This window comes from Plectropomus leopardus, chromosome 4 (genome assembly GCF_026936395.1).
Source record: "Plectropomus leopardus strain MGB_pleo_1.0 chromosome 4, ASM2693639v1, whole genome shotgun sequence".
NCBI lineage: Eukaryota > Metazoa > Chordata > Actinopteri > Perciformes > Serranidae > Plectropomus > Plectropomus leopardus.
The window spans coordinates 22,381,630-22,407,125 of NC_142179.1; the positions used below are offsets into that span (position 1 = coordinate 22,381,630).

The 25,496-nt window shown below is 37.7% G+C and overlaps 3 protein-coding genes across 4 annotated transcripts; all 3 read left to right on the forward strand.

Moving 5' to 3' along the window:
• Positions 1-979: 979 nt before the first annotated feature.
• LOC121943936 (arrestin domain-containing protein 3-like) lies at positions 980-12,048 on the forward strand. Of its 2 annotated transcripts, XM_042487549.2 has the most exons (7): positions 980-1,450; positions 1,552-1,621; positions 1,946-2,093; positions 3,196-3,298; positions 3,406-3,671; positions 4,613-4,707; positions 10,470-12,048. In XM_042487549.2, the coding sequence occupies exons 1-7, from the start codon at positions 1,177-1,179 to the stop codon at positions 10,471-10,473; spliced, it is 960 nt and encodes a 319-aa protein (XP_042343483.2). In that variant the 5' UTR covers positions 980-1,176; the 3' UTR covers positions 10,474-12,048. The 2 variants fall into 2 exon arrangements, with proteins under 2 accessions (XP_042343483.2, XP_042343481.2); XM_042487547.2 differs by lacking the exon at positions 10,470-12,048 and having other exon boundaries at positions 4,613-6,335.
• Positions 12,049-13,993: 1,945 nt separating this feature from the next.
• On the forward strand, positions 13,994-17,367 carry LOC121944125 (arrestin domain-containing protein 3-like). The gene is made up of 6 exons (XM_042487812.2): positions 13,994-14,276; positions 14,762-14,822; positions 15,106-15,256; positions 15,383-15,479; positions 16,616-16,872; positions 16,962-17,367. Exons 1-6 carry the CDS (start codon positions 14,021-14,023, stop codon positions 17,085-17,087), a joined length of 948 nt encoding a protein of 315 aa, XP_042343746.2. The 5' UTR covers positions 13,994-14,020; the 3' UTR covers positions 17,088-17,367.
• Positions 17,368-19,821: 2,454 nt separating this feature from the next.
• On the forward strand, positions 19,822-24,704 carry LOC121943934 (arrestin domain-containing protein 3-like). Its single transcript, XM_088076858.1, has 7 exons — positions 19,822-20,277; positions 20,903-20,944; positions 21,728-21,788; positions 22,105-22,255; positions 22,646-22,742; positions 22,842-23,098; positions 23,953-24,704. The coding sequence occupies exons 1-7, from the start codon at positions 20,016-20,018 to the stop codon at positions 24,220-24,222; spliced, it is 1,140 nt and encodes a 379-aa protein (XP_087932984.1). The 5' UTR covers positions 19,822-20,015; the 3' UTR covers positions 24,223-24,704.
• The last annotated feature ends 792 nt before the right edge of the window (positions 24,705-25,496 follow it).

Here is a 25,496-nt window from a genome sequence, read left to right on the forward strand (position 1 = left end):
AGCAAATGAAAGCCCACTGTCCTGACTCATCACAGAGCACAGACAGCAATTTGGATGAAGCCTTCTCATTCGGCAGCACTGGATACACATTGTCCCGCTGCTTTTCCAGCAGTTATGTGTTTTGAGCAAAATCTTTGAGTGGTTATTTCAGTAAGTCTCCAGCATGGGGTGCTTTGAGAGCTCACTGCACTGTCTCCACCAGCATCTGGACATTATATTTCTAAGACCTAAATTCTGATCATTTAGAGCCATACCGTCTGTGGTGGTAAAAATTCATCACTACTAAAATATAAAAATGTGCTGACAAACCAGTTTTGATGGTAACAGTATGTTTAACATGTGTGTTACAGTCTGTCTTCTCATCACAATGATCATCAGCAGATTATGATTTAGAAATGTTTGTTGGGTAAAGACATTCAGAACACCATATGGTTTGTGGTTTCAAATCTACCACAGAGTTTCCAAAGGAAGATCATTTTCGTGTTGATATGAAATGATTCAGAAATGTAGAAAAACACTAGGCACTACCCTAAGGCCAGAACAGGAGGATTATTATTACTTTTTTTGACAAAGATAGGAAGCAAGAAACAAATCATTCATGTCAATTCAGATGAATACCCTGCAGAGCAGATCCCAACTTTGCCTCTAGTCTCTCTCAAAACGTAGTTACATACTCATGTAGAAAATACCACCACCTCCCACCAATAATGTCTCAAGTAAGGTAAGGAAGGAAGGGGTCACACAATAAATGCATTGCATGGCTCATAGCCAGGTCATCCCTACATGATGAAAATGGTGCTGTTACACCCATTCCTGGTCTCCCCTTCTCAAGTAAATGAACTTAGTTACCTGTTACCTCTGGTTTCATAATATTTTACATTTCATCCACTTACTTCTTGTCCCTTTATTAGCATGTCCATCACTCCTCTGGCTCTGGCTCCGCCTGAAACCAGGGCTGGTCCTCCTCGGGCAAGTTCTGCGCCTGCGCACTCTGTTGAATACAATTTTTTGTTGTCAAAAACGAAGTGCAGTGTTGTTGCCTTTTAATACTCTAATGGGTGTTTGCGTATCTTTTTGCATTTAACCAAATGAACAGCCTTACCTCGGGGAATCTTTTGCTTTTGCGAAACTAGAGTCTTTTTTTCTTCTGTAGACGTTTTTACTCGAGTCTCAACGATGTTCCAGCAGACCATAAAAAACTTCAACATAAACTTCAACGCGCTGAACGAGAGGAATACTGTGTCCAGTGGAGACGTGCTGACAGGACACATCTCCTTTGAACTCACGAAGGAGACGAAGATCACTGCCATAACGCTGGCACTGAAGGGGGGAGCACATGTCCACTGGTCGACTGGGGGAGGGGGAGGGAGGAAGAGAAGACATCGCAAAAATTACTCGGCAAAAGTGGAATTCTTTCACTTCAAAATCCTCCTCTTACAAGCAAGCGCCGGTAAACGCTCACCGACGAAGGGTGCATGCTGCGTGCACGAAAAGACTACAAACAATCAGGCATTGTTCAGTAAAGTCACCCAGTTTGTCTCTCTCCTGCAGCTGTTGGTGGGACACCAAAACTTCAGCCTGGCACGCATGTGTATCCATTCACATGCCATCTTCCTCAGGGGTGTGTATGAGCACTTCCCATATCCGGTGTTTTGTTTTGTTTTCTTGTTTCTGTTACTTGCTATTTTGGATAAGGATACATTGATGTTTACTTACCATCATAAACTTAGATTTGTATTTAGAAGCAAGAACGGCAACTAAACCCAGGGAACATCATGTGATCACTGGATCTTTAGATACCTATATTTCTCTATAACATTTGAGATTGTTAATGTATCCTCATCTGAATTTCTGCCACTAAAAGTGTCTTGTTTCGAGCTTGCATCTGAATCTCTGTTTCCATTCCCTTCTTGATTTTTGTCATTGTTATTTTTATATCATGCAGAGAGTTCCCATCCTCCTTCCATGGGCCTCATGGACAAATAGCGTACACTTTGACAGTGGGCATCGACAGACCCTGGCATATGGTCAAGGACTTTGCGACAGAGTTAAACTATGTGTACCGCATTAATACCAACCAGCCAGAGCTGGGGGTAAGTAATAAATGGCCATATTAACCTGCTGGGGGGCCCGTGGCCCTCATTAACCCAATCATCCTCCTAATTTCTTTGTAGCATGCACACTTCCTTACTAATGAAAGGCTAGGAATTAGGCTTGTTGTTTGATCATTCGATTGAACACAATAATTTGGGAGTATTCAGCAAGTATAAAATACGTAATTCAGATCCCTTACTCAAGTAAAAATATCAACACCATACGATCTCACGTTCAACATCATTTCATGCGTATAATTTACTTAAAATATCAAGAGGCAAAATTTCTCACTCTGCAGAAAAAATCTTCCTCATTGTCAGTGTTTTTGGATTAATATTATTGTTATATAATGTGGATGTCACATTTTACTGCTGTAGATGTTAAAGAATGTGCTAATGCAGCTCCTCAACATGCTGTTGGGTAGTTTCATCTACAACAATGCATTTTTTTCTGTCGGATCATCATGTGTTTGTAGAGTGGCTGTCCTGTCAGAAACATTCATCTCTATAAAATTGATGAAAACAGCCACGTTTTCAGCTTTGTGACGATACATTTTCCGACTGATCCAAGAAGGTTTTAGAGTTCCTCTAGCTTATGTTCCACCAAATTTGGAAATTGTTTCCACTGGACAGAGTATAAAAAAATGCAATATTAAAAGTGACAAAAAAAGAGTAACTTCAGCTGTCAGACAAATGTAGTGCATTAAAAATGTATTTTCCCCAGTGGTGTGCATACAGTGAAAATACTTTGGTTTTTTAAGTACTTGAGTAAATGTTCTTCTATTTCACCACTGCTGAAAACTAGATTTTGAATCTCCATCTTTAAGACATGGCCTCATTATGTGTGACACTATTGTCCAACAATGCAGTGCACAGAGGTAATGAAAGTGGTACTCAGAAGCTACGAAAAATAGAATTCAAATATGTGGTGGGAAGGCAGCTCCAGTTTTTTTGTCTTGTTTTTTTTTTGTGTTTTTTCTCATACTTTGTGGGTAATGAGACAAGAAGATGATCAGAAAACCGATTAAATTGAAATATATGCATTTCTGTCCATTACTCACTTGTTATCCTGCACCGCTGTCCCTGTGTTGTGTCTCTGCAGGCTGCTCTCTCAGGCTCCAACACCATGACACTGTGCTGCCTGTGGTGTGCCTCAGGTCCCATCACACTGAAAGCCAGCATAGAGAAGAAAGCCTTCGTCCCTGGTACTGTTTCCATCCATCCATTCCTATAAAGAATGATCAATATATTTACCTTTGAAAGATTTGCCTAAAATAATCACATCCACACAATGTGTCTGTCCTTCCTTCAGGTGAGACTGTGAAAATAATTTGTGAGCTTAGCAACGCTTCATCTCGAACAGCTACTCCAAAGGTGACACTGCAACAGAAGCAGGTTTACTACACCCTCAACAAAGCCAACAAGACCGTGGTTATGAAAAACCTGGCGTCAGTGACTGGACAGCCCATCAGCGCTTACACCTCTGATGTGCACACCGAGATCATGTTCACTATTCCCTCGTCTGCGTCACCCACCATCTCTAACTGCAGCATCCTAGACATTGATAACGTTCTAGAGGTTGGTACCAATGTCTGACTGGTGGTCTGATGAGTGCAGAGCAAGTGTATAAGATGCTGGGAGAAATCATTCATTATCCAGTTTGACTCAGTTATTCAGAGAGCTTTTATTTGCCACTGTAAACACAACGAAACCTGATGTTAATGATTTGATGTGTTTTGGATTTTCAGTGGACGCTCTGAGATTTACAATTGGCCGTAGATGGCAGGTCGTGCCATCTACGGCAGTAGATGTAGTGTGGATCATCTGAAAGCTGTGAATTCAAAGACAGAAGTCAAGTTTTTTTTTCTTTAGAAATCTGTAAGAAAAAAACTGAGTTTTGGTTCAGCACATTTTTAAACTTTGATAATTTATAGTGTATAAGAGCTTAGGAAATTATGATATGATGGTCACTCCCATGCTCAATTATGTCTGATAAATTGCTGTAGCAATTTTATAGCACAGATTTAGTGCAAAATGGGGGGGTGGTACATGCCTACAAATGACCCAAGCACAGAAAATCTGAAGAAAATACAACAACAAGCAGTGAGCAGAGTCTCTGAAGAAAAATGCACCACTACTCACTTATAGTGGGTCATAAGTGATGATCAAGAGGGATTTCGTCTCAATCTACACATTGTTTTTTAGGAAAGGTCTACATAATATATCTTTAAGACACCGTGCCTGTAAAGGGGAGACTTGTGGGTCTAACCCATTTTCATTCAGGGACCCAATTGATCATGGCCATGCCAGTTTTTCCCCCACTAAAACTTAGCCCGACTTTGGAGCATTACATTCTTAGTACAAATGGATGCTATCTTAAAAAATGAGCGTGCCACAGCCCCTTAAAGACAGTAATGTTGGGTGAAATTGCAAGTGCTTCTGTGGATCACAGAGAGTTGACACAGCCTCATAATGATTTTCCAGTCTGTTTATGTTGTTTTTTCTTTTGTCTCCTATAGGTGAGCCTCAGTGTAAGAGCTTATCCCACCCTCGATGTGCTGTTTCCCATCATCCTGTGTGACACCCCCGTCAATGCTGATCCACCCCCTTATATGTGAGTTTCAAATGCATCTAACATGATGGTGGGATTCATACTGTTCGACAGGCATTATTCTCTCTCGCCTTGATGTATTTTATCATTTTACTCTCAATAGTATCAATTTTAGTACTGGACCGGAAAATTGCCATTGACACTGTGGAAACTGCCTTAAAGCATCAAACTGCCTTTATTCAGCTTTCAGACTGTGTGTTTTATCTATGTACTCTCTGCTATGGATTGTTTCAAAATATCAAAGGGAGTCTGTTGTGTTTTAGTGTCTGTTCTGTATGATTGCGTAGACTGAAGTGTGGAGGGTTAATGATGTTTTGCAGTTTGAATGTTATTACTACTTGAGCCATATCAACTATTCTATTATCAACATGTATTTCCGGTGTTCACTGTTTACATTCAGATAACATTCTCCTGTTCTTGTCAAAATACATAATATGTTATTGTGTGTCCCAGATGACTCTTCAAGGGATTGTGTGAGATAGTCCTAAAAATGCAATTTTGGAATATATTATTATAAGTATATGTTTAGTTTGTTTCTATATCTTTATTTTAACTTCCATCGTGTCTTTTAACATATTAACTGCTGTTATATACATACAGTTTTGTAAGTATACTGTGTAGAAGTACTTTATCCTGTAATCTTATTATAGAAGAAGTATGGGCACACTAAGGGTAAATGTCCACTAAATCATTGGTTCTCAAATGGTGAGTTGCGGTCCAAAAGTGGTTCACGGGTTCATTCTTAATAGACTACAATTGACTTTTGAACATGAAGAGTGTGAAAAACAACTACAAAAAAACACTTTATTTTGAAGTACGGTGAATTTCCAGTTCAGAGCTTTAATTTTGAAGTGCCGTTTCTCTTTATTCTTGCAATACTTTTAATTCTTTATCTTGCTAGCCAAGGTGTTGTTTACATTTTGTGAAATTAATTTCCATATGTGGTCATTTATGATGTGTGGACCTTTTAACTAATGACAAAGGAGAAATCTGGACCCTGTGACTGGACCAGTTGTGAACCACTGCTCTAAATGATGATGATGACAGAGCCATGCAAACAGCTGAATGCTCGACTGAACTGATTCAATACTTTGCACCAAATTACTTTCTGCTCCCTTCAGCAGGGAAAACAGTGCAAGTACCGTGTAAACTATATTCACTCTGTTTAGCCTATTTGTAAGTTACTGCAAACACCATCAGCGTAATTTCCTGGAGGAAAGTTTCTCCTCTTTGCTATTCAGCTGGCGCTCACTGTAAGCGAGCCAGTATGTTAATATCCACTAACTTCAGATGGCTGGAAAGTGTGAGTTCAATTTATCTCAGGGAGCTTTGTTCATATTGCTGCTGTGAAAATTAAACTTTTAATGTGTTTGTTTAATATTTGAAACTAATTTGCAGTATTGGTATGTAGCTTTTATCCGGAGTGAGTTCACACCTTGACAGCCACAGCTGGTGAGCATAATGACTTGCTTCGGCTGTTGCTGGGCTCAAACTCCAGTGCCTCTTTTTTGGACAATGAACTGGAAATCAATTATTTTATGCTGCAAGTACATCGAAAGAAAATGTATGCAGACTCTCCTTGTCTTACAGTTATATTTGTGCCATGTCTCATAAACAGCAGGTCCATCAGAGCCAAAGATGGTTTGACTCTTTATTTTCATCTGTGTGCCTGAAAAGTTGGATGTGTCATTTTAATATGACATTATTTAAGGGTACTGTACGGAACTTTATACATGTGTAATTTTTTTTTTTATTGCCAATGGGTGAATAGGTTTTAATGTCACTCAAAAACTGAGACCCACCCGCCTATCTCTGTTGCCTATAACAGCCTATGGACTGACTTAGACTAGACAGAATTTTCCTTGGAAAAAGGATGTAACGTCATGCACGTTTGCGTGCCTTGCCACTCAACAGCTCTGTTACAGCTTGAACAGTGTGCAACACTAGCTAATGTTAGCTATTAAAGGCAGTCCTCTAGTGTATGATAGCAGACAACTTGAATAGTTTTCAATAGATTTGATTTGGGATGTGACAGAAACGATAACAAAAAAAAGCAGAATATACTACAGATGATCTGTAGTCTGTATGGTGTTGTAAATGTGGCAGAGTAAAGTATGTTTTTTTTCTGAACTGTTATGCATTGAAAGTGTAAAGTAGCAGAAAAGGGGCATTTTCAAATAAAGGAGAGGTAGGGGGAGACTGGGGACACTACCCTTTTTCTGCATTTCTCTCAGTTACTCATTTGGACTACACCAACCAAATTTTTAGATAATAAACTTACACCTGTCTGTTAATCGCTAATACTATTTTAACATGATGACCTATAACACATCTTTCACAAGATTTATTTGAATTAAAAAATAAGAATGGCCCCAACCCTGGGGACAGTTGCAGCATGTTAAAAACACATAGAATTTAAGTAATTAACATTTGCTTTTTCTCTCAATAATTATAGTATGCTGAAAATATGCATTGTTGTACAATATTATTGTAATGATGTTTATCTATACAATAATATTAAAATATAATTATTTTAAATACAGTAATATCATATAATTAATTTATATAATATTATTAGAATAGTATTTATTTATACATTAATATTGTAGTATTAGTCATTTAATATAGTTTTATTTGTTGGGGAGGGCACTCTTAATATCCCTCTTCCTCACTCTTTTAGATGATTTAGTTACTACAGAGTTACTACAAATTACTGAAATTATCCTGTTATAGTACCAACTCCAAAGATTATGTAACTCACAGTGACATTTTAACATAATCTTGTTTTTATTTTTTGTACGGGCATCAATCTGCAAATGTAGCAAACAAAAGTTGACAATTTTATGTATCGGGGTGAACTATCCTTTTATGTAATCACAATGACTTGTTTTACTTTGAAAAACACTGCTGTTTGGTCTGTTGTAATATAGCTGCTTAGCTTGGTGACAGTTGCAACAACTTGTTGCAACATCCTATCAGCTGTGACAGAACATCATGTTCTAGCTTGAGACACTGTTGTGGACGTGCTGACCATGTCATTTTAAGACATAGAAGTCAATAAAAAGTGAGTGTGTTTTGATTAATTTATACAAAAGGTCAAGACAAATATAACAAAAATACAGATCTTGAAAAAAACTATTCATACATCCCAAAACATTTTTTATATAATAAATAAAACAGCAGGGGCACGTTCCGTCTCAAAACATTTTGCACCGTTTTACTATGGTTTCCAGATTAACATACATTCCTCAAAAGAGACTGCAACAAGAGTGAAACCAGCCTTGAGGTAGGCTATGTTTTTTCCCATTTGTTGGGCATGTCAGGGGTCTAACCTAATCAGCATTGCAGTGCATGTAAATAAATGTCTAATAGACCTTGACTTATTGTACCAACATGTTTTGCTTACATCTCACACTTGCTTTGGTACTGTAAACATGTGTTTCTCATGCCAAGAGCCCTTTGAACTGAATGGAATTAAACACCACTGTATTAAGAGTGCGCCTGCGTAAAATAACAGGATGTTTAACGCACCACTTTTTCTGATGGAATAAATGTTTTGCTGCATTTTATTGGGGCTGAACGCAGCCCAAATGTTGAATGTGTTCACTGAGCATGTGCATTTTCATCATTCTAGCATGTATCTAAATGGAGGAATAAGAGCTGTTGCAACTGTCCCCTGTCTCCCCTAGCTTACTCAAGGAGGCTAGTACTCGAGTAGGTTTACTTTGTTACTTTTCACCAATTGTCTCAAATGTTATTACATATATTTAACAGTTAAGTCACCAACTTCTGCAGCAGTACTGAGATCCTCAGGCTCTGGCTCCGCCCGAAATCGGGTGGTCTTCAGGCATGTTCTGCGCATGCGCACTATGTATCGTCAGCAAAGTGGGGCTGTGTTTTTGCATTTTGATACTCAAATAGGTGATACCTTTGCATTGAACCAAACTAACAGTTTAACCCCAGGGATTCTGTTGTTTTTGAAAAAAAAATAGATTATTTTATCATCAGTAGAAATACTTTTTAACAACTCGAGTCTTAACAGTGTTACAGAAGACGATAATTTCAACATCAATATCAACGCGCTGAATGAGAAGAATACTGTCTCCAATGGAGACGTGCTGACAGGAGATCACTTCGTTAACGCTGAAACTAAAAGGGGGAGCCGAAGTCCACTGGACCACTATGGGAGGGAAAAATAGACTCGGCAAAACCGGACTTCTTTGACTTCAAAAACGTCCTCGTGGAAGATAACGCTGGTATGCGCTCACTGAGGAAGGTTTCATGTATGAAAACACCGACAAAAAAAACTACGATTATTAAATCACCCAGTTTGTCCTGTCTTGCAACTGTTGGTGAGACACTAAAACTTCAGCCAGGCACGCATGTGTATCCATTTACATGTTAGCTCCCACAGGGGTGTGTATGAGCTCTGTCTATACCCGATGTTTTGTTTTTCCTGTTTGTTACTACAGGGTTCACATGCTACTTTAGATGAAGATACACTGATGTGCACTCATTATCATATACTTTAAGCTTTATTTTGAAGCAAGATTGAAAACTAAATCCATGTTGCATGATCACAGGGTCTTTAGACACTTTTAAATCTGTCATTGTTCATTATCTTCATCTTAATTTCTGCCAAAAAGTTGAGAGCCTTGTTTCCAGGTGGCATCAGAATCTTGCTATTTCCATTTTTCTTTTTTCTTAATTAGTTTTTTTTTCTTAATTACTAACTGCCATTGTCTTCCTACTCCCTGCGTGTTGTGTAGTTTCCTTTAACTAGAATACTACATGTCCCAGGCTTAATTGAACATATTCATGAAGGAACATTAAACATGTAAGCGTAAAACTGAAAAAATAAATGTCTAAAAACTAGTAGTGGAAGTATTTAGAGCCTTTACTTAAAGGTGAAGTGTGTAAGATTGAGGGGGGTGTGGTTGCATCTGGTGGTGAGGATTTCAGATTGCAGCAAGCCTAAACTTCTAGTTAGGATTCCTTCAGTGTTGATTGTTAGGTTTTTACCAGAAGCCGAATTATCTACAGAGGTCTCTTCCTCTCTATAAAATAACAGACATGGTGATTAAAAGTGGTAAAAACACTGAATGAAGCAGTTTCCTATTACAAATCCACATTTCTCCTACAATTTTTGGCATGCACAAACATGCAGATCACCAACCACATGCAAATGCTTGCTCAGCCTTTTTCTCTCAGTCTTTCCCTTACCTAAATTTAGCCTAACTTCTTTTAAGATACTTTTAAGTCCAGTTCCTTGTGTATTTTCGTTCAAAATTCTCAGGGAGTTGATAAACTATATATTTTTGGAATCATTAGAAATCCGAAATGTATTAGAACACCAAAAAAAAAAACTAAGTGTCCTTTTTTCAAACTCTATGGTGGCCATTTTCAATTTCAAAAATGCCAAATGTTCAAAACACCTTTTTTTAAAAAAAAAAATGTCAGGCTCCAAGCTGTGCAGGTGTTTACTTTTAGTGGCTATTCATACATTTTATTTATCCAGATATTCAGATCTGCTAAGGACAGTCACTTTGATATGATATAAATTAAAGCTAATTAATAAAACACATCATCTTAGGATAAAAATTCAAGCAAGCATGACAGAGTTGGTGCCAATAGATGCTATCTTAAAAAATGAGTGTGCCCTTAATAGGCAGTAATGTTGGCTAAAATTGCCTACAGAGAGTTGACACAGCCTCATAATGATTTTCCAGTCTGTTTATGTTGTTTTTTTCTTTTTTCTCCTATAGGTGAGCCTCAGCACAAGAGCTTCCCCCAACCTCACAGTGCTGTTTCCCATCATCCTGTGTGACACCCCCGTCAATGCTGACCCACCACATATATGAGTTTCAAATGGATCTAACATGATGGTGGGATGCTTTTCATACTGTCTGACAGGCATTATCCTCTCTTGCCTTGATGTATTTTATCATTTTACTTACAGCCTATAGCAGCTCTCAGAGCATGCGTGTTCTATCTAGTGTTCACTATAGACTATAAAAGTTTACAAGTGTTTCTGTGTCTATTCTGTATGACCGGAAAGCCTGAATCGTGGGGGGAAAGATATGTTACAGTCTGAATGATATTACTACTTGAGCCATAATAATTGACATGTTTTTCCAGTGTTCACTGTTTACATTCAGATAAAAATCTCCTGTTCTTGTAAGTACAAGATATGTTACTGTGTGTGATGCCCCAGATGAATCTTCAAGGGATTGTGTGACATAGTCCTAAAATTGTAATATGAAGATTTGGAATATATTATTTTACGTATATGTTAAGTCTGATTTTATATTTTTATCTAAAGTTACCTCATGTATTTTAACATATTAAATGCTGTCATACATACATTCTTTAATATAATTATACTGTGTAGAGATGTATTTTATTCTATAATCTGACTTAATAAGAAGCATATGTGCTCCAAATGATGATGATGACAGAGCCATGCAAACAGCTGAATGCTCGACTGAACTGATTCAATACTTTGCACCAAATTACTTTCTGCTCCCTTCAGCAGGGAAAACAGTGCAAGTACCATGTATACTAAATTCACTCTTTTTAGCCTATTTGTAAGTTACTGCAAACACAATCAGCGTAATTTCCTGGAGGAAAGTTTCTCCTCTTTGCTATTCAGCTGGCGCTCACTGTAAGCGAGCCAGTATGTTAATATCCACTAACTTCAGATGGCTGGAAAGTGTGAGTTCAATTTATCTCAGGGAGCTTTGTTCATATTGCTGCTGTGAAAATTAAACTTTTAATGTGTTTGTTTAATATTTGAAACTAATTTGCAGTATTGGTATGTAGCGTTTATCCAGAGTGAGTTCACACCTTGACAGCCACAGCTGGTGAGCATAATGACTTGCTTCGGCTGTTGCTGGGCTCAAACTCCAGTGCCTCTTTTTTGTCAATAACTTAATGCTGCAAGTACAGCTAAAGAAAATATATGCAGACCCTCGAGGTCTCACAGTCATGTTTGAGTCATGTCTCACAAACAGTAGGTCCATCAGAACTGAAGATGGTTTGACTATTTATTGTCATCTGTGTGCCTGAAAGGCTGGTTTCTGCCAGTTTTAAATGACATAATTTATGGTGAACTTGTCTAAACTCTCCACCAAAGATTCCAGTCACATTCCTCTTATGCTGCTTTCTCTATAATGTCAGCATCTGATGTCTCGGGTCTTACAATAGTGTCATAAATTCAAAGATACTCAGAATCTTACTGCAAGATTGATTTTTATGTATTCTTTGACATTGTCATATCATTGCAGTTGGATAAACGTGTAATTTTTGGATGAACTGGAATAAAAAAAATGATGATATGTTTTACATCAATGTGTTTGTTTTTATTAGTCTTTTTTGTTTCATTATTAGACTTTTTAAACATTGATTTTTCTCTTTTGGACCCCTGTCTTGTCGTGTTATCCAGTGCATTGGGTTTCCTAAGGGGGGCAGCAGTTTGCAGTGGTAGGAGCTACTAATTTCAGAGGTTTTGCTCATGCTTGCTCTCAGTATCATATTTTTTTTATCCCTTTCTTGACAAAATGCCACAAACCTGTCAAGCGAGAGCTGAGAACTGCTTACCACCACCACGCATATTTCACATAGCTGTTCCTGGATGACACATATGATGACTTTAACCCCAGCAAATAGCAAGCACCAAGGATAGCACTGTCAGTGGTGATCAGTGTAATGAAATCACTGTCAGATGTGCAAGGTGACTCTGGGACTTGAGACAGTACCCTTACAGCAACCCACGGTTGTTTTTAGCCTAATATCACCAGGCTATGTAGACTTTCAGATTAAAATATATGTTCCACTAAAATAGGAAACATACTTAAATGTAATTAAATTGAATAAATCATGTTTTTGTGCACAGGACATTTGCACGCTATGGCAATACAATCTATATTTACTGTAATTATTTACTCATAAATCTGATTATTTATTAATTAGAAAGCTTTTGTTGTCTTATGCTTTTGTGCCAGCAAAGCCGCAGCCATCATGTTTTTGGGTTGTGGGTCCACCCTTTCACCCATGGCTCGTGAACGGGACATCTCAAGAGTGCCTTTAGGAAATTTCTTCAAATTTGGAACAAACGTCTGGTTGAACTCAAGCATAAACTTATTTACTCATGGTCAAAAGGTCAAGGTCACTGTAATCTTGTCTGTCTTATTCTCTTGAATGTGATGTAACAAGAATACCTTGATGGATTTCTTCAAATTTGGCAAAAACATCCCCTTGGACTCAACCATGAACAGATAAGATTTTGATGGTCAAAGGTCAAGGTTACAGTGACCTTGCAAAAAGTGTTTTTGTAAAAATTCAAGAATTCATACGGTAATTATGAATGATTTTCAAATGAATGCCCATTGGAATAAAATGATGAAGTGATGACATTTTATATCCAAGAGGCCAAAGGTCAACTTAAAAGGCAGACATTTGGTCACTTTCTGAATTGATGACACTAATCTTGGGTGTCCACCAAGCCCCCAGGAAGTGTGCCAGGCGTTGATGCAAAATTTACATAGTGGCTAAAAGTGCAGTTACACCGTTCGAGTTGGTCACGTGATGCACACTGGCCAAGAAAGACTTTTCCCCCATTTGCTAAAATGGGAAAAGAGAACTGTAAATCCGTAAATAATTTTTTGTGAGTGTCAAACACTCCGGAAACGTCTTCCGTCTCTGTCTAGATGTAAACCATCTGGTTTGATAACATCTGAAAAGTCTAAAAGAGCCACAAGATTAAATTTTTTAGACCGTCATTAAAACTAGAAAGGCACTAATCCAGAAGTCAGTCGCTCGCCTGCTAAAGTTACCTACTCTGGCACACTTGTCCGCGTTCAGCTGCCGTTAATCTCAACTCTATGGGCCAGTAGATCCCCTGTTTTTTATGCATATCTTAACTCAGAAAAAGAGCTTTTTCTGTTTCCTGCGCCACTGAGCAGTTCAAATAGTAATGACCAAGGCAGTAGTTCTAGGTTTTTTGTTTGTTTGTTATTTTACTGTGGAACACTTTGAAAAGTGCTCTATAAAAAACTTTACGTCCTATCTTACTAAGACCTGCTTACCAGAATAACATTTAAATATGATTGCCCTATATTTTTACATATTTGTGTAAAAATATAGGGTATCAATCTATCTGGTTCTAACCAGTGAGCAGGATTTACTGAAGTACTGTGGTTTAATTATTACCAAAACCAGTGTGTCAGCTTGCACGCAGACACACTCCTCCCATCATGTAACATCTCCGCTCTCACTGTCTCACCTTGCTTTGTGCTTACAGCTCACACTGTATAACATGGCAAACAATATTAAGAGCTTTTCAGTGAGATACAATCCCATAAATGAAAGTAATACTTTCACTAGTGGTGACTGTATTGCAGGACAAATTAAACTGGAACTGACAAAAGAGTGCAAAATAGGTTCACTGTGTATAAAGCTGAAGGGAAAAGCAAACGTCAAATGGACTGAAATGTATGGAAAGACTGTCGTAACATACCATAACAAAGAGAAGTACTTCAGTGTCAAGCAAGATGTCATTCTGGATGGCCGAGGTAAGTAACTTATTCAGTTTAGAAACAACCTGCTGTAATTGTAAAATAGTAAATTAATTAATTATTAATGTAGCACTGTTGCATCTCTTTTCTTGGCTCTTTCAGATTTTTTTCACTGCATCTGTCTCATCATTATCACTTAAATTAAAAAACTTTTTGTTAAACAAATATACGCACATATTATATGATCAAGAAAAATCCAGATCCTGGTTGTCCATACATTATAGATATAAAAACAACAATGATTTGTGTGTTTTAAGCCCATTTACTGGCGTAGCGAACACACGTTATATAACAGTAACAGCTGAATTACCTCCCATTTTTGTTCCACAATTATTCTTCAGGATGAATAATCAACACTTTTATCATTCAAAAGGGCAACTGTGCTCACATTAGTCTAACAGCTAAACATGTATTTATTTTCTAAATGATTAACACTGCTACAATCTTTTTTTTTTTTTTAAATAAACTTAATTGCCTTTCAGGTAATAATGTTGTTGCTCAGGGCTGCCATGTCTACCCATTCACCTTTCAGATCCCTGCACAGTGAGTCTTTTTAACGAATGAAACAACTTGAACAATTATTAGATATTTTTTACCAGTGTCTTTAAGCATGAACACTTTTAAGTTTGTTCTTTTTTTGTTAGCAACAAGCATCTATCTATCATAATATAAACTCTATTTAATTTCCCACTCATATGAGTAGCTAGTTCCTCTTGATGCATTGCGAGTATTAACCTTGGACAATCTAAAAATAGTGCTACCGAAAGACTATTACTTTCTCTCATCCAGTCTGTCTTGTTGTGGTTTGTTTTGTCACGTCCTGTAGAGACCTGCCACCCTCCTTCAAAGGCCCGTATGGAAAAATCCAGTACACACTGGAGGCAACTCTGAGCAGGTCGATGAGAATAGACACCAAAGCTAAGGCGAAGTTTACTCTCATCCACAAACCAACCCTAAACAGTGATCCATTGCTGATGGTACCCACCTTACAGACCACACACTCACAGATGCATGTCCAATGAGTTTGCCGGGTCGTTTTGTTGACAAAGCTGCCGTAATGAGAAGTAACACAGTGTCTGACTAATTCATCATTTTTCTGGCAGACTCCACAAAACAGCACCATCAATAAGACAATGAAGCTCTTTACATCAGGGTCAGTTGGCATGGATGTAAATATCGTGCGGATGGGCTTCCACCAAGGTAATTTTAAACCATGTGAATTATTCAATTATGCATTCACTCAACAGATTGTCTTGACATTGGGCTGTAGTAATCCCTCTCTACTTCAACGCTGAATCATGTGCAGCTCAAAGTCCCTGCTTATAATCATTTTTATTATCTAAAGATAAGAGCAACAAATGAGGCATGTAGTTCAACTAAAAGCAGAGATATATCCACGTGTTCTCTAGGTTAGAGGTTACAAAACCAAAGTTTTAAAATTAATCCCCTCACCGCCTCTATAAACAAAAAGTACTAGAGGACTCTTATTTTGGAAAATCTTCGCTATTTACACTTTAAATTGATTTAGTAAATGCACAGGTTGGTGTTAAAACAAAATATCACCAGAATCCAGGAAATTAAGTGCATTCCTTGCTTCATTCAACTTAAAAGGTTTTCTGCACCAATTTTATTTGGTAGGGTATGGCCAGGTATAGCCAGTGGTGACTGATGTTAGCTAATGTGGCAAGGTTTAGATAGATGTTGAATGATGGACATTACTGAGTCAGTATGCAAACTTTATAACCTTTTCTATTGTGCAATGTCGTACAATGATGCTGTTCTGCAACCAAGGGTTGGGGATGGCAATTGACTATCCAATGGGATACAGGGGCTCACACAGCAACAAAGAAAAAACAAAGTTCAGGTTATCACACACAGAGAGGACGGATGATTTCATTCACTGCACAGGATGCCATTACTGCTAAATTAATGCTAAATGTCACATAGAGCTCCTTAATTGAAATAAATAATTATATAATTTAAATACCTCTAAAATCCAGGTTTCTAATTTGGGATTTAGTTCCAGAGACAGATACAGTAATACAATAAGAGATACAGGTTTTTTACTGGGACAATATCAGACAATTTAATTACATTGTGCTCAACAGCATTCAGAAAAATAAAATGGCTTTAATAATGTTTTTATAGTTACATTTGTTAAGACAATGCAGGAGTATATTTTTATGCACAGCATAAAAAAGGTTTATATGCTTTATGAAATTACTGCTGTCTGTCCCTCCTGTGTGGGTGTCAACCCAGAGAGAAAGAGGGACAATTCAATTTAGCATGTTTGGTGTTTTCAACAGTTGTGCATGAGGTGCTGCTCTGTTTTGCAGGGGAAGGCATAAAGGTTGTGGCCTCTATCCAAAACAGGTCATCTCGAGAAATCAAGCCCAAATACTGTTTATATGAGAAGTACAGTTACTTCGCAAAGAAAAAGAGGAAACTCCAAACCAAAGACATCCTGAAAGAGGAGGGGGAAGCCATCCCACCTTCTGCGGGTCAGACCGTCACTAAGATCATCACCATCCCTTCCTCCACGCCTCCATCTATCCTGAACTGCAACATCATCAAGGCAGAGTACAGGCTCAGAGTGTGTATAATCTTCTAAAAACATATCAGTGAATTTTTATGTCTACAGGGCTGCATGGTCATTGTAAGAACTGTCTGTATCCACCTCAGGTCTACCTGGATGTTAAGTATGCTCAAGACCCCAAGATCAAGTTCCCCATAGTCATCCTGCCTGCTTCACAGGGGCCTGATGATGAGGAGCAGCTGTCTGCTTTTACGTCTTCCATTTTTGCTTAATTCCTGTTTTCCAGGCACCAAGAGTAAAGGCACTGTGGATATTTGTCTATTCTAAAATATAAAAGATAATAATTAGAATATTTGGAGTAGGAATGAAATTGAGTTTATCAGCTGTTTCACAACGGGATGACTTGATTGTAAATAATTTTCTGTGTTGATTTCATGGTGTTGTTTGCAATGAGGAATACTGAAATGTTGTAAATTAGGAAATGGCTGTGATAACTAATTTTAATGCAACAATAAATATATAATAAAATATCTTATGTCAGAGAAAACATGATACCCTAATGAGGACAAACAGTTTTCAGTCCGTAATCATTTCTTTTATCAGTCTGACAAGAGATTACTGACATGACCAATGGGTGCTTTGAGAACTACGATTACTTTGCGCTGGATTTATAAATATCGGATCTTATCTCTTGGCCACCTATTATTTGCAAATCAAGACCATTAAAAAAGAAAGATAATCTGAAAAACAGGGATGTACTTATCTGAGAGTGAATAAAAATGAAAAGGACATACTAATAGAGTGAAAAAGCTCATTTTACTTTTACTATAGCAATGGATTCATGGTAAAAAAAAAAAAAAATCTGAAACAGAATAATAGCAAAAGCACTTTATTCTAGGAAACTGAGGCACGACTGGATCCTTAAACTACTCTGTTGCGGCTGTGTGTGTTGATGCTGTTGTCCCTTCCCCCTCTGTAGATCTGCCCAGGTGTGCTGCATCACCTAACGAGATGCATTGCTCCTGGCTGGGGAAGGAGCTGCTTGAAACGCGTCTTTGAAAGCAGCAGAGCAGAGAGGCTTCTAATGTTGGGACTGCTAGTCTTGCTGCCTCTCTGCCTGGGGTTTTTCATGTCTTCTTTCATTTGTCTTGTCTTATGTGTGTATTATTTTGGGTCAGTGGTGGAGTGTTGTTTGCTTCAACTCTCATTGATTATCACTATTAAATATTGTACCAGCATTAATAAGGGCCCATTACAATATAAATGACTCAAACTCTCAGTCACAAGATGCTGCCAAACTCGATGGTTATAAACACACCTGAACATTTGAGATGTGTACTTTCTTTCCACAGGAAAAAAATAATAATAATAACCTGAATGAATCACATGCTGATTGTGATCACATTTCATAACATAGGGTTCATTAACCTGAATGTTTTATTCACCCCACCCTCGTCGCCTGTCCTCTAAATCATACGTGAACAAGACAACTCCAACATTAAAGGTGATAAACATCATTTTTGTGTGGACAGTTGATGAAAGGAACTGAAAAGGCTATAGTAGCAAACTTTCCTCTCCTTTTTGTTTGGTTTGTGAAAAAAGCACACCATGCAAATATCAATACTTATGTTGTGAATTTTTGACATCTATAAATGACATGTATAATACCTGTTTCCATAAACCCTCATGACACATTATTACATTTTATAAAAGTCATAAAGAAAGTGTAGGCATTACAACACAAGATCGAGTATCCCAGTGACTCAGAATTTACTCTACTATTTTGTGTGAAAGATTATCAGCTGTACACTCCACAGCCACACTCTTCTCATTCTGTTATTACCTTGCCATATAAAACATCCACGATTACTACAGTCCACTAAAACCGACCTTTACAAAGTTCATAATGTTACAGCTGTGATTCGGTGTAAGCAGGAGGCCACAGGCCAAGTGGTGAAGATAATTACATCCGTGATTAAACAGGCTACAGTACCGCAGCAGGACCTCCACAGTGATATCGCTTTATACAACAGTTGTGTCATTTATTCGTTAACAGTAATACAGGAAAACGGATTATGATTTGTTTGTCCATCTAAATATTTGTTTGCCTCTGCCAACACAAATACTTTCAGTTCCCGCTTAAAGTTACAGCTGTTGCCTAGCAACACAAAACTTTTTCCTGCAAATTAGCTTGCTTGGTACTCTGTGTTAGCAAGGTCTACATGTTATGCGCAGGGGAGCTGCGTAGTATCATATACATTTATCTGTGTGTTTCCAGTGAAATAGAGTGGTTTAACTGTAGCAGACTGTTGTATAATGTGTGTTTCTCTTGACTTACTGCAGTACTACTCCCGCTGACAGCCGCCTCCTGAGGAAACTGTGGCTCCTGTCACCAGTGAATGGAGAGGACCTGCCAGTACAGTGTCTGTCAAACATCCCATGCCGGGTTTAAAAGGCTCCTCGTCTCCGCGCCACACTTTTGAAAAGTAATTGTGCAGTCTTGAAGCACCGAGGTTAACCAGCTAGCTATACTGCGGCAGCTAAGCTAAAAACAACAGCGGGTAAGAGCCGCTCCACAGGTCCACAGAAAAGTCCTCACAGCAGCTTGCTGAAAAACACCACCGACACCAGTGTAACCCAGCGTCCTGGGTTCGTCTGACTTTAAATAGTAAAACAATAAACGGGACTGAAGATGGTGTAGCAGCTCCAGCAGAAACTGCTGCCCTTTTATTTTGCCTAACCAAAACTCCCACATAACAAGCCCCGAAAAGAGTGGAAGTTCTCCCCATTACTTTTTTCCTGCCATACGGCAACTCCAGAGGGACACACTAAAGGCCGTCGACTTTTTTTTTTTTTTACAGCGGCAGCATTTTAATTATATTTAAATATGAATTAGAAAAACGGTCTTGTAATGAACTTATGCTTAGACCATTGAGTAGCCTGACTAAAATTGGCCAAATTTAAATCTAATCACAATCCTTATAAAATATATCGAACAACAGGACCGACAGATAAGAGGTGTCTGAACATAATTCAATAACTCACTGTGTAGAGGAATAAATGAATGAACGCGGGTGAGAGGTTCCTCCTCAGGACGCGGACACTCCCACGCGGAAGTTAGGGGTGGTCTTTATGTTGTGTGTCTCAGTTTATCAAACACATATTTTCTCGAAGGGCTTTCCGTGGAGCCGTCGCCTACCATGTCGAGCACCGTAAAGAGCCTAAAAGTCACTTTTGACCCCATTAACGAGGAAAATACTTTTACCAGTGGCGACACCGTTTCTGGTAAAGTGGTGCTGGAGGTGGCCAAAGAGTGTCATATAGCCTCCCTGTTAATTAAATTCAAGGGGAAAGCAGAAGTCTTGTGGACCGAGAGACACGGCCAAACTACTGTCGTATATCACTCCAAGGACAAGTACTTCAGCATCAAACATTACTTCATCCGAGACAAAGATCACAAAGGTAAGTGCGTAAAAGGAACATGGAGAATTTAACGCGGACTGGCTGCTTTGCATAAGTTTCGGCACGCAAAATCACAGAATGCACGGATGTCAGTTTTTTCCAAAGTTGTTTGGGATAGTGAAAAGCAATGTATAGTCGTGTCTTTGCAGAAGTACGCACACACACACAAAAAAAAACAATGCACTGAGCAGTCAAGCCCCCAAGTCCCCACACACTAACACCAACTCTAACAAGCAAAGAAATGGAATTTGTACAGAATGTTCTTAATACGAAAGTTTGCTTGAAAACATTCATTTTTACAACAAAATGATAATTAATAATTAAATACTAATATTATAATAATTTTTAATTGTTTAATTTATCAGTTGCTTAGGTCATTTACAGTGTGCAAAAACATCCTGGCAACCTGTCTCCAGCTTCTCACCTGTGAGGACTTTTTGCTTTTATTTGTTTAATGTGGCTGTAATCTAAATGTCTCTGGGGTTTAGATTTCACCTTAAGTTGACAGAGATTGTAATGGCCATTTTTAAAAAAAAATTTCAGACATTTTCGTGGTAACAAATGTTGACATTTGTTAATTCTGTTAATGCGTTAATTCAGTGTGCTGCTTTTTTTTAACTTTCAGATGACAACCAAGCACTATTGACAAGCGGGAATGGAGAAACTTGTAAGTATATATTTTTTTTAAAAGTACAACAGGCTGAAAAATCTGTCAATACATCAGTCTATCCAGTTGCCAAACCAAAATCAACAAACAATATCTGAATCTGAGGACATTATGTGATGTGTTAACTGGCCATTAAAATTCTTTAACAGAGCTGTCTGAGGATGTAAAATGAAATTTAGTATGAATAATTGTTTCCTTTTCTTATCACACTGTATCATATTTCATTTTGTGTCATTCTGTGGTGAGGTTTAGTTTTTATCGGAGTTTTCAGAAAGAGATTGTGCTGCGATATTAATTTTATTAAGAATAGCTATATACAGATATCTGATGATATTTTTTTCATAGCTTTTGATTGCTCATCTGCAGTACTTTATTAGTATTTATTATTATTATTATTATTATTATTATTAACGGCTTCAATGAGCTGAAAGGACAAAACCATGTTGACCACCCACTCCAATCACAAACCATAAACCATAACCACTAAAGCCATTAGCAAAAGACTGCAAGAGTACATTTATACTCTGCTATCTACTTAGCATGTGGTAAATGTTTTAGAAGCTTTACAGAGAAGTCTGTGTTGCTTTTCTGTCTTTGTATTTTTATTGTTTTATGACATTTGACCTGTTTCTGTCTGTGCGGTCAAACGGAGCTGATTAAGAAACTGCATTGTACCAACACACCAGTTCCCCCTGATGTCAAAGGGCAGGATCAGACTTGAAATCAGATGTTTGAGCATGCTCTTCCTCACCTGCAGCTTTACAATGTCTTGTTGCTTTACAGACAGCAATGTTATTGCCCCAGGATACCATATTTACCCATTCACCTTCCTGATCCCTCTCCAGTAAGTAATCATTCTCTTAATGGTTCCATAATGACTCGGACAGTCCCTTATCATCTCCAGACTTAGTTTTATTACAAGGAAAATATAATGCTTGCACATATTATCATCTAAAAATGTCTTAATAGATTAACTTAGGGGTATACAGGTGTAATTTATTTTGAGAGAATACGATTGGTGAAATCACTTTGAAAAGTTAAGGGTTGTCTTCATTTACAGACTTAATGTAGAGTGTAGAGTGTTTCTTGCTTTCTTGTATGTGCAATGCTTGAATCAATTCCCAGTCAGTGGGTCATGTTCCTCTGCTCTTGTGCTGTAGGGAAATGCCCTCCTCCTTCAATGGCTCTTTTGGTAAAATTGTGTACTCACTGGAAGCCAAGCTGAGCAGATCAATGAGGATTGATAAAAAAGATTCAACTAAGATCAACTTTGTGTCGAGGGCGGACCTGAGCAGTGACCCTGGGCTAATGGTATGTGCTGAGTTACATTTTCATTCCTGTCATTCCAGCAGGAGGGAAAAAGCCAGCCCTTGTTTGTTCCTGCAAGGAGGTATATTGAACAGTGTACACACCCAACTGCCTCCAGGTGTGAACTTGAATGAATATATTCATCAAATCAGCCCTGTGTAAAGATGTTTTGAAAATGCTTTGAAAAGGTTCTGTTTGCCCCAGAAGAGATACGGTCTAATGGCTATTTTAACAGCAAACCTCTAGAATTTGCTCAGTTTGCATAGCTTTTGTTATGGCGGGGCACCGCAGGTGGACATTTGAGACACCAGAATAAACACTATTACATTAAGTGTTTTCTTTTCTTTCTTAATGTTTACTTGTATTTAATTAATTAAACTTGTCTTTTTTCAGGTGCCGCAGCATGAGTCTAAGGATAAGAAAATGAAAATTTTCACCTCAGGAACAGTAGCTATGGATGTGAATCTTGAAAAAACAGGTTTCTTCCAAGGTGAGAGCCCTAAAGGGATATTCACTATTCTTAGTTGTTATTTGTTACTCTTGTGAGTCTCATGCCAAGGCTTGTTTTGACATTCATGGTCTCTTGCAGGAGAAGGATTAAAGGTTCTGACCTCAGTTCACAACAACTCATCTCGCGAGATCAAACCCAAGTACTGCGTGTACAGAAAGCACAGCTTCTTTGCACGAGGGAAGAGAAGAGTCTGTACTAAAGACCTCTTTAAAGAGGTGGGGGAGCCCATCCCTCCTTCTACTAAAGTTAATGTTACCCAAGTCCTCCCCATCCCCCACGACGTAGAGCCTTCCATCCCCAACTGCAGTATCATCAAAGCAGAGTACAGACTCAGGGTAAGCATTTACTTTAAATGGAAACAGATGTGTGCGCTCATCTTTATGTGACTGCACTAAAAAGGTAATGTGTCTTGAAAAAGTGTTTATTGTAAGAATTTTTATTAATATAATAAACATCTCAAGTCTGGTCAAATTTTCCTATAATCCAAAATATAAAAATCAGAATTAGTTCTGTTATTACAGTTATTTATTATTGTATTATATTATTATTTATATTTATTTTTATAAAAAAAAACACCCATAGAATGTTTTTCAATAATAGTAGACATGACATGCAAGACTCTTTTCCTTCCAACCTGTAGAATAGACACGCCCACTGATGTCATATTGGCTCAAAGTTAGGTGCGGGGACTAGAAGAGATCCTGTTAGATGGTAGTTATATAGGGTTAAAAGTGCTTGTCTGTGCAACATCTTACACACTCAATTTATAAAAGAAAAAAACTCCAGAAACGTCCACTCTATTGAGGAGATAGACCATGCAACTCACCATATCAATAGAAATAATGGTAATAAGAGATTGTTGACCAAATTGAATTAGAAGAACTAAGACGAAAAGGTCAGCACACCTCCAAATAGCAAACACTCCCATGTCAATATCTAATTTCTGAGTTACCCACTAACAAACTTAAAAGTAAACATTGAGGGATTGTTGAATCTACATATCTAGATGAATGTGTCCTATGGCCTCACTTTGCAGAACCAAACTGCTTTGAATCCATCCCTCTCTCATTGCTCACGTTCTTTGCCAGAGGAGTCTGTCATGCACACAAAATATAAATAATTGTACACAATGCTGAGAATTCTGGTGATTAGATATTCAGTAATAGGACATCAACAATGTTTTCCACAGGTCTACCTCGATGTCAAATATGCTTCCGACCCTGAGATCAAATTTCCCATAGTCATCCTGCCAGCCTCTCAGGTTGCTGCCATGGCTCCACCACCTGCTGCTTCTGGCTTTGGATTTGAACCATTCGGGAGCACAAACCCACCAGCCTGGGGCATCGTACCACCACAGCCACCACCAGCAACAGCACCACATCCTTTGGATCCCCCACCTCCCTATGGATCATTTGGGATGTACCCACCTTTGTCAGATTTTGAAAAAAAAAATTACTGAACAGAATGTGAAGATACCTAGACTTTTCAGGGAAGTTTAAAACATAAATACAAACAGTTATTGCTTTAATTAATTGTCAACCTACAGTGTTTCACTTTGTTATTGTTGCATTTGTTTATTGCAGTTTGAGGATCACCAACTTGTCTTTGACTTCAATCAAATCCATTAGATTTGTTCTCTGGTTCTTTGTTTTTTATAAAAATGGTCATTTTATAATGGAAAAGTGAAAATATTGTCCCTGCTTTTAGTAAGCTTCTTGTCTCAGTTTGAGATAATTACAGTTATACGCTTATTTCTATGTGATGAAATGTATTAACTTGAGAAACTTGAGAAACAAAGCATTTATGGAATATAAACTGTTTTGTCAGTCTTTGTCAGTGCTGAGTCATTGGACTGAATGTAGCTATCATTGTCATTTACATTTCTTTGTCCTGTTTTTACTGAACTCTTCTGTGTTATTAAAATATACCTCTTTCCTATAAGTGAAGTGTCTAATATTTGAGTTCGTACCCCTGTTTTGTCTGTATTATTTCATTTCATACTACATAACTCAAGGGTAGGTCAGTATTTCAGGAATATACACACACTTAATCTGGCAGTGTCTCTGGTAAACAATGCAGGTTAAATGGATTTATGGATAAAAATCTGTCTGAAGAAATGTTAAAATATCTGGTTGAAAAGTTTCGCTTACTTTTTCCATTTACTTGTTCCCACCAGCTCACTAATATGTCTTTTATGCATTACATGAATGTAACAGAAAGACTTTATTTAGATTTAGATTTTAGATTTTTCCTTTCATTTGTGTAAACAATAATTAACACTATACTACTTACTTACTTATACTTTAAATACTGAATGCATAAACCTCGGGGAAAAAAATCCATTAAAGTCTTGTCATTATGATAAACTTTATTTAAACATGATATGTTTGGGAAATAAACCACATCCTTCATTAAAATTATATAATACTAAACTGCACTATAGAGGTTTGATTCATATGACTAGACAACCTGTTACTTTAAATATTCTGATTAAACAGCCTAGTCAAGTCATATCTGCTACTGGAACTTATGCTGCCACTGAAATGCAATAACAATGACTGCAATTTCATTGGTGGTGCCCAACATTTTGAAAATTCTATTTTTATTTTTATGAAAAGTTTTATCTTTTCATTAATGTCTGTGAGAGAAAAGGCACCATTGACCACAATTTAGTATTAGTTTTATTAACTACTGACACCAAAATTGTTTCTGAATGGCCAACTTTTCACAGTA

Excerpts from the sequence above, each read along its gene's own strand:
- LOC121943936 (XM_042487549.2), top strand. The coding sequence starts at position 1,177 with ATGTTCCAGCAGACCATAAAAAACTTCAACATAAACTTCAACGCGCTG. Across the intron at positions 1,451-1,551 it reads CCTCTTACAAGCAAGCGCCG|CTGTTGGTGGGACACCAAAA; the intron begins GTAAACGCTCAC and ends TCTCTCCTGCAG. Across the intron at positions 2,094-3,195 it reads CCAACCAGCCAGAGCTGGGG|GCTGCTCTCTCAGGCTCCAA; the intron begins GTAAGTAATAAA and ends GTGTCTCTGCAG.
- LOC121943934 (XM_088076858.1), top strand. The coding sequence starts at position 20,016 with ATGTCGAGCACCGTAAAGAGCCTAAAAGTCACTTTTGACCCCATTAAC. Across the intron at positions 22,256-22,645 it reads GCAGTGACCCTGGGCTAATG|GTGCCGCAGCATGAGTCTAA; the intron begins GTATGTGCTGAG and ends GTCTTTTTTCAG. Across the intron at positions 23,099-23,952 it reads AAGCAGAGTACAGACTCAGG|GTCTACCTCGATGTCAAATA; the intron begins GTAAGCATTTAC and ends TGTTTTCCACAG.
- LOC121944125 (XM_042487812.2), top strand. The coding sequence starts at position 14,021 with ATGGCAAACAATATTAAGAGCTTTTCAGTGAGATACAATCCCATAAAT. Across the intron at positions 14,823-15,105 it reads ACCTTTCAGATCCCTGCACA|AGACCTGCCACCCTCCTTCA; the intron begins GTGAGTCTTTTT and ends CACGTCCTGTAG. Across the intron at positions 16,873-16,961 it reads AGGCAGAGTACAGGCTCAGA|GTCTACCTGGATGTTAAGTA; the intron begins GTGTGTATAATC and ends TATCCACCTCAG.